Source organism: Dipodomys ordii, unplaced genomic scaffold (assembly GCF_000151885.1).
Source record: "Dipodomys ordii isolate 6190 unplaced genomic scaffold, Dord_2.0 Scaffold143, whole genome shotgun sequence".
NCBI classification, from domain to species: domain Eukaryota; kingdom Metazoa; phylum Chordata; class Mammalia; order Rodentia; family Heteromyidae; genus Dipodomys; species Dipodomys ordii.
Window position 1 is genome coordinate 2576877 of NW_012267359.1, and position 18894 is coordinate 2595770.

Genomic DNA, 18894 nt, shown 5'->3' on the forward strand with positions numbered 1-18894 from the left:
CCTGCGCCCCCCCAAGCCTGCGGCCCCCCCATGTCTGCAGCCCCAGGCGCAGGAAGCCGGGGCCATTACCTCTGCAGCGCCGCCCTTGTCCCCCTCATCCGCCTTGGCGCTGGGCTCCCCCTACAGGCGAAGGAGTGCATGTGAACACATGCAGGATGAGGGGGGTCCCCAGCCCTGACTGCACGGCTCAGGCAGGAGCCGCCCCGGAAGTCCTCAGAGCGCTCCTGCGGCCCGAGTTCACATCCCGGCTTTGCCACTGCTCTGCTGGGTTGCTGTGGCTCGCAACCGACCCTCTCTGGGCCTCAGCCTGGCACTGTCTTCCAGCGTGTTGCAGGTGCTCAGCAGAAATCACCCCCACTTCGTTGGGGCACAAAGAGGGGCTGCCTGCCCTCCTGGACGCAGAGATAGGAGCCCCGAACCTCGACCCCGGCCTCTCCATGTGTGGGGGTGGGGAGCCTCAGCGTGGTCTTTGTTTCCAGCCCCCCTCCTTCCACCCTCACCAGCCAGCCAGGAGCATCATGGGATTGCCCCCCCAAACCCACTCAGTCTGCCCCCTCCCTGTGACAGAAACCCACACCGGGGTCCCCAAGTGAAGCCCAGCCCACCTCGCCCCCTCCCTTCCCATGCGCTGCCTCAGACCCTTTGCACCTGCTGGACTTCTCTCTGTCTGATTGGATGGGCCGGGGGCGGGGGCGGGCGGGGCAGGGCAGAGGGAGCCCAGGGCATAGGGCTGACTGCCCCGCAGGCCCAGGGCCCTGCGCCCCCCTGCCCCACCCCCTCCCACGTGCCCACCCCAGTCCAGTGCCCCCATCCCTGCCCACTCCGCTCCAGGTCCTCACCTGTGGTCCAGGAGCTCCTGGGGGGCCCGGTGGACCTAAGGGCAGTCAGCAACGGTCACCTGGGCCAGCACAGCCCATTGCCCGCCCCCTCCAGGCCAAGAAGGTCCTCCCCACCTCGCACCCAGCACCCACCCTGGGTCTGAGTTCCTGGAGGAGGCATGCTTTGGTGACTGACATCTGGGGAATGAGGAAAGCTCTGCCCCCCCCACTCTCCTGGCCCACCACTAGCTTCCACCACAGCCTCGTCCACGTGGAGCCCACCTGGGTCTCAGACACCCCCTCCCCCCCAAGACTGGGCCGGGAGCCAGTCTAGCCGCCGCCTTCCTGGAAGCCAGGAGCCTCCCCTCCAGGCTTGGTTACCTGCAATAGTCATGTGTATCTCCCAGATGGCTGGGATGACAGCACACACTGCTGTACCAGGCTTATGGATTGAGATGGGGTCTCACTAAGTTGTTGTCCAGCCCCCCTCCCCAGGCTGACTGAAACTGCAATCCTCCTGATCTCTGTCCCGAGTTGCTGAGATTACAGGTGCACACACCCAGTCCCACAGCTCCAGTCCACTCACCTGGAGGCCCGGGGGGCCCACGGGGCCCTGGGATGCCCGTCAGCACCGTGTCCACAATGGCAGGTACCAGCTGCGCGCCCCCGTCTGTGGGCAGCAGAGCGTGAGGCCTCCCCCGCCCCCACCGCTCCCACCCAGGGGCCGCCCCGCCCCCTCCCACGGCCACCTTGCCAGATGGGGAAACTGAGACTGGGAGGGAGATGTGATCCGGGCTCAGGTCTCAGCACTCAGAGGTGGTCCTCGCTGCCCATGGGGGGGGGGGGTCCTGTCCATGGTGGGGGACGAGGGGGGCGGGTCCCCCACAGGGAGCTGGGGCCACTCACTGTCTTTGTCTGGGGGGGGCTGCAGGGAGTAGAGGGCTCCTTGCGGGCTGCTGGGCAGAACTCCAGGGCTGCCTGCTGGGCCGGGAGGTCCTGGGGGGCCGGGGCGCCCCATCTCTCCTGGAAGCCCTCGGGGCCCCGGGGGTCCTAGGAGCCCTGAAATGAGGAGAGGCATCTCCGAGGTGGGGGCCAGGCACAGCACAGGAGGGGAAACTGAGGGCCTGCTCTGAGGCCGATCAGGGGCCGTGCAGACAGTGCAGGCTGGGCTGCAGGGAGGGGCGGCGTGCTTACCTGGAGGCCCCGCGGGGCCCTTCTCTCCTGCCTGGCCCCGATCACCTTTGGAGCCTGGGGGTCCTGCAGGCCCGGGAGGCCCTGGAAAGAGGAAGAGGTCACCTGAGAACTGATCTGACTGGAAGCCAGGCTCCCCAGCCCCCTCCAACTCTGCTCCAAAGTGCATTTCACATGTAGGAAACTGAGGCTCAGAAAATCCAGGTCTCCCGCTCAAGGCTGCAGAGCCAGGCTCCCCCTCCCCTCAATGGCGACCCCAAGGCCTCCAAGTTTTGGGACATCTAACAGGACAGGGGGTCTGGGACGCTTCCTGCCCAGCCAGGGGTCACCCTGAGCCACAAGGACTTGGCTGGGGGAGCCCCTACTGCTCAAATTCCCGCCTGAGAGGGGTGCGCCACCTGGTGTCCATGCCTGGAACTGCGCCTCCCTGGCAAGGTGTCAAGGCCAGGGTCCTCAAGGCCCCCCTCCAGGCTCTGAGGGGTGGGGCTTGGGCTGTGGCAGGGGTCTCCCCTCCCCTCCCAGCTCTGCTGTGTGCACTGACCTCTGCCAATTGTCACCGATGACCTACACTGTCACCCCTATCTGCCCCGCATACAGGCCCAGTGTTTTCATCTTTGACGTAATTGAGATTCTGGATGCGTCGCCTTCATAATCACAATTTCTTTTTTGGTGGGTTGTGGGGCTTGAACTCAGGCCCCCATGCTGTCCCTGAGCTCTTGTGCTCAAGGCTAGTGCTCTGCTACTTTGAGCCACAGCGCCAACTTCGGTTTCTGGTAGGTTCATTGGAGATGAGTCTCATGGACTTTTCTGCCTGGGCTGGCTTCGAACCTCAGTCCTCAGATCTCAGCTGCATGAGCAGTTGGGATTGCAGGCGTGAGCCACCAGAGGTCTGGCTGAAGTTTTGTGTTTTCTTGTTATTGTTTTTTAATGAAGAAAAATGGGAAACTCCTGCTTTTCTGTGAAATTCCTAGGTTTTTCTTCTTTTTCTTTTTGGTCGGTCGTGGGGCCTGAACTCTGGGCCTGGGCACTGTCCTTCAGCTCTTCAGCTCAAGGCGAGCGCTCTACCACTTGAGCCACAGCACCACTTCCGACTTTTTTTGCTTATGTGGTGCTGAGGAATCGAACCCAGGGCCTCATGCATGCAAGGCAAGCACTCTACCACTGAGCCACCTTCCCAGCTTCTTCTTTTTTGTGTTAGCTCGGTTTCCAAATACCCCATAGGTTTCTATCTCTGGAGGGCCTCGTGTGTGTGTGTGTGTGTGTGTGTGTGTGTGTGTATGTGTGCATACATGTGCACATGTGCGCGTGCAGCCCAGGCCCTGTGGCTGGCCCCTCCGTCCCGGGGCCCCGCTCACCCTCGGGGCCGGTGGGTCTTCTCCTCCAGGGCCCGGGGTGGGCGAGGGGAATGGCGTCCGGGAGGAGGTCCTCATTCCAGGGTGGCGGGCTGCTGCGGGGGGCCGGCAGGTGGTTGTCGGGGCTGGAGGGCTGCACGGGTGTCTCCAGCAGGAGCACCTGGGGGAGGATGGAGCGTCGGGCCTGGCTGGCGGCTGCACAGGGGGACACGGCCCCGCGAGCCCCCCATCCTCGCCCCGTCACTCTGCACTCTCCCCAGGACCCCCAACTTGAGCCGTTGGATGCCACCCATCACGGACAGACCGCCTCAGGCGGTACTGGCAGCTCCCCGATGTTGGCAGTGTGTCCCCTGCTCTGTCTGGGGATCTGACCGCGGGGGGGGGCGGCTGGGGTGGGAAGAGGGTGACACAATTGGTAAAACAGAAAAGTGGGGCCCTAAGCCGGGTGCTGGTGGCTCACGCCTGTAATCCTAGCTACTCAGGAGGCTGACATCTGAGGATCGCGGTTCAAAGCCAGCCCGGGCAGGAGAGACCATGAGACTCCTATCTCCAATAAACCACCAGAAAACCGGAAGTGGCGCTGTAGCTCAAGTGGTAGAGCGCTAGTCTTGAGCTGAAGAGCTGAGGGACAGCGCCCAGGCCCAGAGTTCAAGCCCCATGACCGACAAAAAAAAAAAAAAGTAGGGCCCTGGCCTCCCAGGATTTGTCCTCCCAACTCAGAAGAGATAAAGACAAAGCTGGGGTCCCTGGCCCCCCTCCCCTTCCAGCTCTCTGCAGGGAGCGTGTGGAGGAGGGGAGGGGATCCCGTGGCCCAGATCCTCCCTGCCTTCAGCCCCTCCGGCCCCTAAGTTCCCTGGGCTTGCTCCCCCCGCCCCATGCCTGGATGAAAGCTGGGGGTCCCCACCCCCGGCCTGGCCAGGCCAGGCAGTTGGTACAGGAGCCACAGCTGTGCCCACCCCCCCCCTGGCACGCCGCCTCATGCTCCACCACCCCTACCCGCACCCAGTGCCTACTGAGAGCCTTTTCACTCAAAGCGAGCGCTCTACCACTTGAGGCACAGCGCCACTTCTGGTTCTCTGGTGGTTAATTGGAGATGAAAATCTCACAGACTTTCCTGTGCAGGCTGACTTTGAACTGTGATCCTCAGATCTCAGCCTCCTGAATAGCTGGGATTACAGGCGTGAGCACCGGCGCCCGGCATCCATGTTTCTTGCTGTTTGAGTCTCTCTGTCCCAGGAACCCCACTGAGCTTGAGAAGGTGGCCCAAAGCCTCAGAAGTCGAGGCCACTCTGACCCACTGGGCTCCACGGAGTTCATGCGCCCCCCCCCCCGAGCTGACCTTGGCCTCCAGTGTGGTCAGCCGCTCGCTCATGTCACTGAGCCGGGTGCAGTTCATACATTCTGCAAGAGAAGGAAAACCAAGGTGAGGACAGCCTGGGAATAGGGATGGCCACTGGACCAGGCTCTGCCTGACCAGGTATGAGGAGAACTCCTATTCAGGGCTGGGAAGGTGGCTCAGTGGTAGAGCGCTTGCCTTGCATGCATGAGGCCCTGGGTTCGATTCCTCAGCACCACATAAGCAAAAAAGAATAAAAGCTGGAAGTGGCACTGTGGCTCAAGTGGTAGAGCGCTAGCCTTGAGCTGAAGAGCTGAGGGACAGCGCCCAGGCCCAGAGTTCAGGCCCCACGACCGGACCCCAACAAAACAAAACTCCTACTCATCCCTCAGGGCCCTACCTCAAGGCCCCTCCTTGCAACCTGCAGACCTATGAGCAGCCACAGCAAAAAACGATTCTCAGTGTTTTTTAGCCCACAGCTGGGACCTTTAACCTGTGAGAGTCAGGAGGGGAGGGGGATGTCTGTGTCTCTTTTGCCCATTGGTGACAGCGCAGTCACAGAGCAGGAACTCGGTATCTCTTCGCTGATGAATGAAACACAAGACACCTAGCTTCTCACTTGAAGAGCCGCAGTGTCCAGGGAGGAGGCGTGTGTGTGGTGAGAAAGGAGGGGGCAGCGGGGGGGGGAGGAGGGAGGGCATGCCTGGCATCCTGGCTGCAGGCTCAAGCCAGCGGTGCCAGCTCCTTGGATTATCTCATCTCAAGAGTTAAGAATATATGTGAACGGGGCTAGGAATGCGGCTTAGTGGTAGAGTGCTTGCCTGGCATTCATGAGTTAGTGGTGTTGGGAGTGGAGCCTGGTGCCCTGGGTTCGATTCCTCAGTACCACATAAACAGAAAAAGCCAGAAGTGGTGCTGCGGCTCAAGTGGCAGAGCGCTAGCCTTGAGCAGAGAGGCTGAGTTCAAGCCCCAGGATCGGCAAATAAACAGACAAACAATATATGTAAACAGATTGGAAAGCTATATGACAAAAGGCATAGTTACTCAAGCAAAAAATTATTAAAATAAAAAATAAAATCAAGCCAGGCGGCCAGTGGCTCAACCTGTCACCCTAGCTACTCAGGAGGCTGAGATCTGAGGATCACATTTCAAAGCCAGCCCGAGCAGAAAAGTCTGTGAAACTCTTCTTTCCAATAAACCACCAGAAAACCAAAAGTAGCGCTGTGGCTCAAGTGGTAGAGTGTTAGCCTTGAGCTGAAGAGCTGAGGGACAGCGCCCAGGCCCAGAGGTCAAGCCCCATGACTGACAAAAAAATAAAAATAATTCAAGGTATTGGACCCACAGCATAGTGCTGGATTCAAGTCATGACATCTCACACTCCTGACTTTCAAAAGGAATTCCTTGGGCCTCACATGAGTGCATGTTTGCACATGACGCCGAAGCTGGAACATGTATACAGGAGGCCTCTTCCTCTCCCCAGGCTGTGAAGTCTTCATGCACCAATCCTGAACCTGGCACTGTGGCTCACGCCTGTAATACCAGCTACTCAGGAGGCTAAGATCTGAGGATCACAGTTCCAAGCCAGCCCAGGTGGGAAGGTCTGTGAGATTCCCATTTCCAATGAATCCCCAGAAGAAGAAGAAAAGAAAAGATGGAAGTGAAGCTTAGGTGGTAGAGCATTAGCCTGAAGTGAAAATGCTCAGAGAAAGCACTCAGGCCTTCAATTCAAGCCCCAGAACCAGCGTGCATGCGCGCGCGCACACACACACACACACACACTAAAACCCAAAACCAATGAGACTGGGGCTGCTCAAGGCTAGCATTCCTGCCCAGCATGCACGGGCCCCAGGTTCCACTCCCAACACCACTAAATAAATAACTCTTGCCAACTGGTGTGTGTGTGTGTGTGTGTTCCACTACTGGGGCCTGAACTCAGGGCCTCTCTCGCTCACCTGACTGGCACTCTAAGACCTGAATCATGCCTCCAGCGTGACTTTTTGGGGGGTGAACGAAGTCTCACAGACTTTCCCACCTGGGCTGGCCTCAAATCAGTCCTCCAGATCTCAGCCTCTGAGTAGCTAGGATTTACAGGCATGAGCCACCAGCGCCCGGCTTCAAGCCCCACAATGGCCTGTGACAAGGTAGCACTAGTATTATGGGGGAGGGTGCAGCAGGCCCCCTACAGGACTGGGGTTCTGACCAGGCGGGGGCACCCGTGTACCCCAGGCTGCGGGCAGTTGGGGCTCAGCCTTCTGTCTTGGTGAGGAGACTCTGAAGGGCTTCATGGCACACCAAGTTGACAGACGTGCAGAAGCTAAACTGAGGCACAGACCCCAGCTGGGGCGTTGGGAGGGGGATGGGGTGGGATGGGTTTTGAGGCTGGGTAGACGGACAGCAGGACTGGGGCTTTGAGAGCTAGACATTCACGAGCTGGAAGATCAGGGCTGGCTGTGTTGGCACAGGCCGGTAAATCTCGGATCTTGGAGCGGGGTGGAGGAGGGTGGGGTTCAGGGGAGGGGATGGGGGACAGAAGCAGCATGGTTGGAGGCCAGTCTGGGCAAAAGTTAGCATGACTCCATCTTTGAACACATGGGCACGCCAGGCAGGCCTCTATTCCCAGCTACTCAAGAGACAGAGGCAGGGGCTGGGAAGGTGGCTCAGTGGTAGAGCGCTTGCCTTGCATGCATGAGGCCCTGGGTTCAATCCCTCAGCACCACATAAGAAAAAAGAAAAAAGCCGGAAGTGGCACTGTGGCTCAAGTGGTAGAGCACTAGCCTTGAGCTGAAGAGCTAAGGGACAGCGCCCAGGCCCAGAGTTTGGGCCCCCCCCCAAAAGAGACAGAGGCAAAAGCATGAGGCCCTATATCACAAAGAAGCAAAAGGCCTGGGGTGCGTGGCTCAGGTGGTGGAGGGCCCGCCCAGCAAGCAAGTGGCCTGGGCTCCGATCCCCAGTACCACTGAACCCCAAAACAGCAACAGCGTAGAGACCAGACTGGGCCGCCTGCTCGCCACCAGGAGAATCCTCAGTGGTTCCCAGCTACAGCGAGGAGTGAGTTTTGGACCTGGGGGGAGTACAGGCTGGGGGGGCTGGGCAACATGCGAGGGGTGGGGGAGAATGTCAGCCTAGGAATCTCAGTGCGTGACCATGCACCTGCCCAGTGCCATCCTGCCAAATTCCAGCAACATCTGAAACCATCTAAGTGAGGCTGGGGAGCCTTTGCATGCCCCCTCAGAACCCCAAGTTGCAGTGTTCCCCAGGGGACCCCTCCGGCTTGTTGGCTTAAGGGATTTGTCTCAGTATCCTGGGACCCCAGATGCTGCTCCCCTGCCCCCCCCACTAGGTTGGGCCCATGGATCCTGGCCTGGTCCACACACACCCGCCTCCCTGCATCTGTACGACCCTGTAACTTACTCATGGTTTTGGGGGGCTCCCCTCTGTACCCCCCCAAGCTGGAGCCACTGCCTCCCCCCAGGGGGGCAGCTGGGAGGGGCTTGTTTCTGTATCCCCACCCCCCGTCTTGGATTCGCGTGGTGCATTGCCAGGCTCCTGCCCTGCAGCTGGGGTCCGGCGCGGCCCCCAAGGGTTGGGGTTCCAGGAGATACCCCACCCGAGCCACAGAGGCCAGCTTCTAGAAGCAGCAGGGGGGAGTCAGAGCCCTGGCAGCAGACAATTAGACTGACTCGCAAAATACTTCCCCTCGGTGCCCTGAGCGAGCCTGTCCGGGCTGTCCACACTCAGGGGCCTGGGCCTGGTGAGGGGGCCCTAAATTAACCTGACTGGTGGTGAGGCGGGGGGGGGGGGGGGGGGGCCTCTCCTGCCTATGGCACTGTGGGCCGGGGCCTTCCTGGTCGCTGGCAGGGACGCAGAGTCCTCTCCTGGCCGGCCCAGGGAGCGGCCTGTCCATCTCTGGGCTTTGGAGCCTCAATTTCCCCATCTGGAGGAGAAGGTGTTTGGCCTATAAGACAGAAAGTCCCCTCCTTTTCCAACAGGCCCTGTGAGGGCATGGAAACAAAGCTGGGGTGGGGGGGGGGGGGGAGGGCAGGGATCTTCTGCTGGATCTAGAAGTTTCTCTAAGGATTTTTTGTTTTTAATTTTTTTTTATTTTTTTTAACTGTATTTTTTTTTGTCTTTTCTTTTTGGTACTGGGGATCGAACCCAGAACATTGCACTTACTAGACAAGCGCTTTGCCACTGAGCTACATCCCAGCCCTGTTTTTATTTTTATTTTTTTTAAAAATGTGCTTGTCCTAAGTCTTGAACTCTGGGTGCTGTCCCTCAGCTCTTCAGCTCAGGGTGAGTGCTCTACCACTTGAGCCACAGCGCCACTTCCAGTTTTCTGGTGGTTCATTGGAGATAAGAGTCTCATGGACCGGCCGGGCACCGGTGGCTCACACCTGTAATCCTAGCTACTCAGGAGGCTGAGATCTGAGGATGGAAGTTCAAAGCCAGCCCGGGCAGGAGAGACCATGAGACTCCTATCTCCAATAAACCACCAGAAAACCGGAAGTGGCACTGTAGCTCAAGTGGTAAGCTGAGGGACAGCGCCCAGGCCCAGAGTTCAAGCCCCACGACCGACAAAAAAAAAAAAAAAGAGTCTCATGGACTTTCCTGCCCGGGCTGGCTTTGAACTGTGATCCTCAGTCTCAGCCTCCTGAGTAACTAAGATTAGAGGTGTGAGCCACTGGTGCCTGGCTGTCCCTGAGCTTTTGTGCTCAAGGCTAGTGCTCTACCACTTGAGCCACCGCTCCGACACAGACCTCCTCCTTCTCTGCCATGGAAGCTGGAGAGGGCAGAGTGACCAGGAGCTGGGTCAAGGCCTCTCCCTGCTGTGCAGCTGTGTGACCCAGGCTGGGCCGCAAGACTTCTCCTGCCTCAGTTTCCCCAAATGTGAGGGGGGGGGATGAGCTAGATTCCATCCCGTCCCCCCCCCTGCACTGAGGCCAGCCCAGCCCCCACCTCATGCTCACATGATCTAGCTGAGCCAATGAGAATCCTGCCCTGGGTCCCAGGCACCCGCCCTGCCTTCACTCAGGAAGCACCTGGACAGGGATCATGCCTCAACAGGGACGGGCTAGGATGAAGTTCCGGAAGAATCTGCATCCCAGTGGGAAATGATCATGGATGTCACCATGAAGTAAACTACGCAGCACAGCAGAATAAAGAAGCAGGGTGCAGCGGGGTGCAGGGCGGGGGGGGGGAGGGCTACTCTGAGGAGGGAAGAGGGGTCCTGCATTGGCAGGTAGAGGGAGAAGGGAGGGGGCAAGGGACGGTGGAAGAGTGAACCAAAGGACAAAAGGGAAAGGAAGAAGATTCTAGAAGTTTCTCAGGGTGGGTGGGAGCCACAGAGGCGTGAGGCCTCACATATCTGAAAATAGATACAGCTGCTCCCCAGTGCCCTGTGCATTTCAAAATAAGGGGGGAAGTGGGGAGCACTGGCAACCTCCATCTACTCCCCACGAGTCCTGGCGGCCCTGCTCCATCCAAACCTGAGCTCCCACAGCCACGGGGGCGCAGGGGGAAGCCAGGACACGGAAGATATAGTCAGGGGGCCACAGGGACCTGCATCCACCCCAAGGCCAGGCAAGGGCGGGCCCCACACCTCCTGCCCCCCACTTTCTCTCTGCATATATCTGTCGTTCACTGTCTCTGTCTCATCTCTGTCTCTCTGCATATGTCTGTCTGTCTGTCTCTCTGCAGGTCTGTCTCTGTTTCTCTCCCCCCGCCCCCCCCCAATGCCTGGGGCTTGAACTCAGGGCCTGGGCACTGTCTCTGAACTCCTTTTGCTCAAAGCTGGCACTCGACCACTTGAGCCACAGCGCCACTTCCAGCTTTTTCTGCGTATGTGGTGCTGAGGAATCGAACCCAGGGCCTCATGCATGCAAGGCAAGCGCTCTACCACTGAGCCACCTTCCCAGCCCCCACTTCCAATTTTTTGAGTGGGGTCTCAAGGACTTTCCTGCCCAGGCTGGCTTTGAATAGTGATCCTCAGATCTCAGCCTCCTGAGTAGCTAGGATTACAGATATGAGCCACTGGTGCCTGGCTTTTTTTTTTTTCTTTTGAGTATGGTATTTGTGTGTGTGTGTGTGTGTGCACTCAATGTGTGGCAGTCCTAGGGCTTGTACTCAGGGCCTGGGTGCCGCTCCTGGGCTTTTTGTCAGTTGTGGGGCTTGAACTCTGGACCTGGGTGCTATCCCTTAGCTCTTCAGCTCAAGGAGAGCGCTCTACCACTTGAGCTACAGCGCCACTTCCTGTTTTCTGGTGTTTCATTGAGATGAGTCTCACAGACTTTCCTGCCCGGGCTGGCTTTGAACTGTGATCCTCAGATCTCAGCCTCCTGAGTAGCTAGGATTACAGGCGTGAGCCACCGGCGCCCAGCCTTCGCGTGAGACGTTTGAAGACCGGGACTGACAGCTCTGGAACCCTCAGAGTCCCGGCCTCCCACACTCCCGCGTGTATTTTCGTGTCCACTGAGCTCCACCCCCAGAGACACCCTGACGATTTAAAGAGCTTGTTTTGGGGAGCAGGGGAAATTGAGTCAAGGTGCACCTGGAAGGTTGGGCAGCGGTGGGCATGACCGGGGCCAGCCTTGGGGCTGCATGGGGTGGGCGACATCACAGCGCTGCGTGCCGGTGATGCGGCGGGGCTCAGGGCTTGTTTGGGGGGACCTGATGGCTTCACATTCTTGGCAGAGGGCTTGAGGCCTCTTTAAAACAATCCTCCCTCCCCTTCCCATCCCTGTTCTGGGGACCAGAATACTCTCAGGTCAATTACTTTATGAAACCCCAGCAGTAACTCGGGGTGTCTTTGCAGAAAGCAACTTGGAAGCAGCAGGCAGGGGGGCCCGGGGTGTGTTGGGCGCAGTGCTCCGTCCGGTACAACCATGTCCCAAACCCAGCCAAGGCCACACTCACCGCCTGCAGGGCTCCGGCCACTGACAGGGCGGCTGAAGCCCCGTCATGTGGGAGCCAGGGGACAAGCCCAGTCAGGTGATCCAGGCCCCCCAGCCTGGACTAAATCCACACCCTCCACCACTGGGCAAACCTGCAGAGTACAGGCAGGCTGACAGCACCCAACAGCCACCTCTGGGGAGTGGGATTCACAGCCGGAGCCTGAGGCAGAAGGAAGAGGCTTTGGAGGGGGCCAGAACTCCAGCTCAAACCTCAAAGGGACCGTCCATTTTCATTATGAATGGAGGCTTGGCATCAACAGTAAGGCTAGAGAATTGGAACGGACCCTACTGTGCTACAAATTCTTTCTTGTTGTTTTTTGGTGCTGGTTGGGGGCTTGAACTCAGGGCCTGGGTGCTGTCCCTGAGGTTTTTCAGTCAAGGCTCATACTCTACCACTTTGAGCTGCAGCGCCACTTCCGGTTTTCTGGTGATCAATTGGAGACTTTTCTGCTGGGGCTACCTTCGAACCGCGATCCCCAGACTTCAGCCTCTCGAGTAGCTCGGATGACAGGCATGCACCCAGCACCCAGCTTCTATTTTCTTATTAGTTAGGGTAGATAATCTTCTCTGGCTAACTTTCAGTCACGCACATAGACATAACACATAGCACATGTCGCTGTGGGGCAGTCTGTGGTTTTAGGTGTCCACTGAGGGGAGGTGTTTTGAATGTGTTCTCTACATGTACAGAGGGCGCCTGAGCCATGCACAGTGACACACACCTGTAATACCAGCCTGAGGGTGGCCGAGGCAGAAGGATCATGAGTTGGAGGCCAGCCTGGGTGATACAGCTAGATTCTGCCTCAAAAATAAAAGGCAGGGGAGAAGAGAACCTCTCCTGTTTGTTTTTCCTAAAAGCACACATGTATCATTATATATATATATATATATATATAATAACATATAATAGTATAATATATTATGTTATATATAATATATGTATATATTATATATATATATTTTTTAAAGACTTTTAAAACACTCTTAATAAGCCAGGTGTCAGTGGCTCACACCTGTAATCCTGTAATCAGGAGGCTGAGCTCTGAGGATGGCAGTTCAAAGCCAGCCCGAGCAGGAGAGACCGTGAGACTCCTATCTCCAATAAACCACCAGAAAACTGGAAGTGGCGCTGTAGCTCAATGGTAGAGTGCTAGCCTTGAGCTGAAGAGCTGAGGGACAGTGCCCAGGCCCAGAGTTCAAGTACCATGACCGACCGAAAAAAACAAACAAACCAACAAATCCTCTTAATAGCCATATTTTACAGGCATGGGTAGTTCTGACAGTTCACTGCCTGTATTTAAAAATATTATCTTGCCGGGCACTGGTGGCACATGTCTGTTGTCCTAGGTACTCAGAAGGCTGAGATTTGAGGATCAGGATTCAAAGCCAGCCTAGGAAGGAAAGCGTGTGAGACTCGGATCGTTGATGAACCAGCAAAAAAAAGCTGGAAATGGAGCTGTGGCTCAAGTGGCAGAGTGCTAGCCTTGAGCACAAAAGCTCAGGGACAGCATCCCAGGCCCTGTGTTCAAATCTCAGGCCTCTCATACACACTATCCCTGGATTGGAGAGCATCTGTGTCCTTTCCCATGCCCCCCTCCCTCACCCTGCCCAAGTCTTTCCCCCCCTGGAATTCAGCCCCACCTACCCCAGCCTCCACCAGGCCTCCCCAACTCCCTGCATCTGGGGCTGTCAGCGCTGCCCTCCCCCCCACCCCCCAGCTAGGCCCAGGGTCTCGGTGTGGCCTACTGACCAGGGGTCCCCAGGTACCTGGAGACCTGCCCGCAGGCCTCACAACCAGTCACCCAGAGTCCAGTCCCCAAACAGCTCACACTAATGTCCGGGCCTCCATCGGGGCTGGGTGGCTAGGCGGGAGGAAATGGGGTGGGTTGTAAAGATCACCCCTTGAGGCAGCCTGTGGGGGGCAGGCTGCGAGGGCTGCGGGCCTGGCCAGGATTAACAACAGATGTTAGGCGCTAACGTGGATGTGTGTGCTAATCTAAAGCAACTGCGTGCCCACCCCCAGGAATTCCATACATACGCCCCAGCCTGTCCCACAGCTGCCGCCATGGCCCCCACCCCTCTCCGCAGAGCCACCTGGGGCCCCCACCCCCTCTGAAGCCTCCGGGGGGTACAAGATGGGGGAGTGGGTACCATGTCAGCTGGGTTCTTCTAGTGGAGTGAATGGGGGGTGTCAGATCTGCGGAGGAGTGGGAGAGCTGGGGGACCATGGGACCAGCCTCAAGGCACAGGTCTGAGCCCACCCTAGCCCTCCTCCTTCCCATCCTCACAGCCGGGCCCTGGGCATCTGCTCACAGCACCATCCATTCTAGAACAATCCATTCTGTTTCCAACGAAGAGCCGCTGCCCTGTGCCTCTTCCTGGCCAGGCTCCTGGTGAAGCAGGCATGGGTGTGCCCCCAATATGAGAGAGACAGACAGACACAGAGACAGACAGACAGACACAGAGACAGGGAGACAGAAACAGAGATGAGAGAAACTGGACACCAGGAGCTCACGCCTGTAATCCCAGCAACTCAGGAGGCTGAGATCTGAGGATCGCAGTTCAAAGCCAGCCCGGGCAGGAAAGCTCATGAGAATTTTATCTCCAATTAACCACCAGAAACCGGAAGTGGCACTGTAGCTCAAGCAGTAGCGTGCTCGCCTTGAGCTCAGGAACAGCGCCCCAGCCCAGAGTTCAAGCCCCATGACCAACAAAAGAGAGAGCGAGGTGAGTGGGAGAGGGCACTGCTCAGGATGGGCTCTGTGTCTCGTTTTTGCTCCTTCAGTCCCGTTGTGGCGGGTCACCTGACATTGGCCAGAGGCCTGGAGCTCTGGCAAACACAGCACGATGCCAGAGTCTCACCGCTGTGGCCCGTACACCAGGCTTTTACGGGGTGTTTAATTGCTTCTTAGTCAAATTAAAATACTTTCTTCCATTAGCTCTACAAATCAAGAGTTTCATTTTGCCCCTGGGATGGCAGAAGCCCCCACCCAGCCCACAGCTCCGCGCTGTGCGCCTGGCCCAGGGCGCTGGCCCTATCCAAGTGCTGTTGGCCTGCGTGGCAGGTGCACACATACCTGCCCACTCTCCTGAAACCCGGCTGAAGGCTTGTGTTTGCTCGAGAGACCAAGATGGATGCTGACAAAGGGCGCCACTGTGGCAGGATTGTGAGCCAGGTGCTGCGCCTCACGTCTGTCATCCCAGCTACTCAGAAGGAGGCTGCGATCTGAGGATCTGGGTTTGAACCCGCCCAGGGAAAATGTTGCAAGACCCCCATCCCAACCCAAAGGTGCGTGCGGTGACAATGTTCCTGCCAATCCAGCTAGGATGGGAAGCGTACAAGGAAAACAGCAGTCCTAGGCAGGCCTAGGTAAAACCAAGATGCTGACTAAAAACAGCCTGAGGAAGAGAGCACGGGGGTGTCATCAGCAGATGGCCCTGAGTTCAAATCCCAGTACCACCAAAAACAGACTGGGGGAGTATGGCTCAGCAGAAGGAAGATAAACCTCGACCCCTCCCGGTCCCCCATCCTTGAGCGCCACCTTGGAAAGCAGGCAGTGAAATACTGATTTCCATACTGCTGTTCCCCGATGCCTCTTCTTCTCTTCCCCACTCAGATCCAATGGCTGGTGAGGACCTGCTCTGATCCCAGCACTAGGAGGCTCAATGGATGGGGAGTTCAAGGGCAGCCTGGACTCTATAGTCTCTTGTTTGCTTGAAAACTCCTCTCTAGGCTGGGAGGTGGCTCAGTGGTAGAGTGCTTGCCTCGCATGCATGAGGCCCTGGGTTCGATTCCTCAGTACCACATACACAGAATAAAAACAGAAGTGGTGCTGTGGCTCAAGTGGTAGAGTGCTAGGCTTGAGCAAAAGAAGCTCAGGAACAGTGCCCAGGCCCTGAGTTCAAGTCCCAGGACTGACCAAAAACAAAAAAATAAAAATAAGCAAACAAAAAAAAAAAGAATGTTTCATTAGCCGAATGCATGGCTGTAATTCTAGCTACTCAGGAGGCTGAGATCTGAGGATTGCAGTTCAAAGCCAGTGTGGACAGGAAAGTCCATGAGACTCTTATCTCTAATGAACCAGCAGAAAAGCGGAAGTGGCACCATGGCTCAAATGGAAGAGTGCTAGCCTTGAGCTGAAGAGCTGAGAGACAGAGCCCAGTCCCAGAGTTCATGCCCCAGGACCGACAAAAAACAAACAAAAAACCCCACAAAACTCCTCTATGAAAATACCATATCAAACAAGAACCAGGAGCAGCCGGGCAGAAGCGGGTGCCCCGTTGGTGGCTGGCATCTCAGCTAGGAAAAAGCGAGTTGATTGTCCTAACTCTGGGTCCGGATGTCAGAATCGCGTTGACTTGCCAGACATCAGAGAACTGATGCCAGAAGGAGGTAGTGACATCCGAAGAAATCTCAACTGCACTGATTGTCTCGCCCAAAAGAATGTCCCTTAAACTGGACAGGGTAGTTCAGCTTGTAATCCTAGCTACTCAGGAGGCTGAGCTCCCGAGCAGATCACAGTTCAAAGCCAGCTCAAACAGCAAAGTCCATGGGAGTCTATTTTTCCCCCCAGTCCTGAGGCTTGGACTCAGGGCCTGGGCACTGTCCCTGAGCTTCTTTTGCTCAAGGCTAGCACTTGACCACTTGAGCCACAGCACTTACTTCTGTCTTTTTCTGTGTATGTGGTGATGAGGAATTGAACCCAGGGCTTCATGCATGCTGGGCAAACACTTTACCACTGAGCCACATTCCCAGCCTTCAAGGGAGTCTTTATCTCCAGTTAACCAATAAAAGGCCAGACATGGTGCTGTGGTTCAAGTGTGTAGAGTGCCAGCCTTGCGCACAAGGCTCAGGGACAGTGCCTAGGCCCTGAGTTCAAGCCCCAAGACTGGTGCAAAAAAAAGAAAGAAAGAGGGAAAGAGAGAGAAAAAAAGAGAGAGAAAAGGAAGGGGGAGGGAGGAAGGAAGAAAGGAAGGAAGGAAGGTAGTTGGCAGGCAGGCCTTCATAGCACGAGGTGACTTTCCCTTCCCATGTGCCCCAGGGTCCCCTGAGCATCCTTTGCCATCTCTGGGATGCAGCATCCAGCGTGGTGTCCAGAAACCAGGTCGTTGGCTCATGTGAACATGTGCCGTCCCCAGCTTTAATGACTACCATGGCTGGCCACAGTCACAAATATGGCCATCGTGTTCCTAAATGCTCTGCAGAGCAGCAGGCGGCGCGGCCTCCTCCTAGGTGGAGTCTCTGGGGCCTATGTCTTCCGCCAGACACAGACTGGGAGGAGGAAAGGTCAGCCTGGTGCTGGCCGCACATCAGTCAGGCCTGTGCCTGGATGCCCTGGCCACGCCCCCTCACCCTGGGCCTGGCCTGGCCCACATGGGGGCCCAGGGGGTCCATTTCCAGCTGGAAACAAACAAAACAATAATAATAATAATCTCAGTCAAAGGTCTCTCCTAGTAATTGAGTCTGCCAGTCTCCCTCCCTCCCTCCCTTCCTTCCTTCCTTTGAGGAGACAGGTTAAGGTTCAATTCTTTCCAAATTAACACCTAGAGCTCACCTGCGAAACCACAAGTCCAACTACGCTTTAGGAGCAAACCCAGCAACCCAGGCCGAGGGATTTACAGGCCCATCCCAAGCAGGTGCACAAGCTTAGTGTCGCAAACACCAGAAATCTCACGGCTTCCTAGAACACGGGAAAACAGAATCGCTTTTACATGTCCCTCAGAGTTGAGAGAGAGTGAGGGAGAGACAGGAAGAAGGAAGAGGAGAAAAAAGAAGAAGAAAGAGAGGAGGGAAGGAGGGAAAACAGAACTGTGACCCAACGTAAATAATCTCCAAAGTGATCTAGACATTGAATGAAAGAGAAAGACTTAGAGGCATATATATATATATATATATATATATATACACATATATATGTAAGTAAAACATACGTGTCTCCTCCAATATAAAATAAGCTAAAAGCTGGGCACTGGTGACTCAGGCCCATAGTCCTAGCTACTCAGGAGGCTGAGATCTGGGGATCACAGTTCAAAGCCAGCCTGGGCAAGAAAGTCCTAAGACTCTCTCTCTCCAATGAAGTACTAAAAAAATAAAAATAAAAAAGGGTAGAGCACCAGCCTTGAGCGAAAAAGTAAGGGGCAGTGGCCAGGCCATGAGTTCAAGCCTCAGTAGTGCCCAAAACAACAACAACAAAGCTGGAGCCCCGATGGCTGCACCCCTGCTCCTCAGCCCTGATCGTGGGTCGGACAGGGCCCAGCCCCGGTGGCCTCTGCTGACATCCACCTTCATGGTGCCGGGTGGTTCCGTGGGCTCCAGATGAATGGCCACATCTGCATTTGCTCAGAGCTCAGATAACCGATGACTGCAGCCCCAGCTCAGGGCTTCTCCTCCATCCCTCCGCTCACCCACCCCAGGCAAGCTGGAAGCCACACCCAGGCCCTGGGCAGGGCTGCCCACAGCCTCCAGCATTCCAGTCAGAGGTGGGTGGGCAAAGGAATTTCCAGTCACAAAGCAATACAGCAGGAGCTGGGCAGGACAGAGACAAACCCCATGCCTGGCACACTCACCCTCCTCACAGTTGACCCCCGTAAACCCGGGGCAGCATCGCCACTCCAGCGCGGTCACCGTGCGGTAGGACGTCCTGTACGTGGGTCGGATGAGGGTCCTGGACACGAGAACAAGGTCAGCGCCTGCGACTCCCGCCCCTCCCGTCCCCAGCCGGTCTCTGCAAGAAGGACTCTGCGTTCCCCAGCGGTGTGGGAGAGGCTGTCCTGTCTACCCTGCTTTGTGCTTCCTGGCTGTGCAACCCCAGGCAGATCACCAGCCCTCTCTGGGCTGGGACTGGAAAGTCCTCTGGCTCTCCCTTCCCACCACTCCCCCAGTGTTGGCTGCCCCACAGTGGGAACATGTCCCACTCACTGAGGAAGAAATATCATTAGGACGGGAATGGTGGCTCACGCCTATAATCCCTGAGAGCTGAGGATCAACAGTTTGAAGCCAGCCCAGACAGGAAAGTCCTTGAGACTGTTTTTCCCCCTCAGTCGTGGGTCCTGAACTCTGGGCCTGGGCGCTGTCCCTCAGCTCTTCAGCTCAAGGCTAGTGCTCTACCACTTGAGCCACAGTGCCACTTCTGGCTTTTTTCTTTTGCTTATGTGGTGCTGAGGAATCGAATCCAGGTACTCATGCATGCAAGGCAAGCGCTCTACCACTGAGCCACCTTCCCAGCCCTAATTTATTTTGGGTGTTTTTT

The 18894-nt window shown here is 56.8% G+C and overlaps 1 protein-coding gene across 1 annotated transcript in view; it reads right to left on the bottom strand.

Moving 5' to 3' along the window:
- Col26a1 (collagen, type XXVI, alpha 1) overlaps window positions 1–18894 on the bottom strand; it is a 54604-nt gene that overhangs the window by 666 nt on the left and 35044 nt on the right. The window contains exons 5-12 of the mRNA XM_013031711.1: window positions 18212–18309; window positions 4701–4762; window positions 3356–3521; window positions 2013–2114; window positions 1725–1877; window positions 1405–1488; window positions 840–874; window positions 70–120 (exon numbers count right to left, since the gene is read on the bottom strand). Of these exons, the coding sequence (XP_012887165.1) occupies window positions 70–120; window positions 840–874; window positions 1405–1488; window positions 1725–1877; window positions 2013–2114; window positions 3356–3521; window positions 4701–4762; window positions 18212–18309 (751 nt within the window). The remainder of the gene's footprint in view (window positions 1–69; window positions 121–839; window positions 875–1404; window positions 1489–1724; window positions 1878–2012; window positions 2115–3355; window positions 3522–4700; window positions 4763–18211; window positions 18310–18894) is intronic.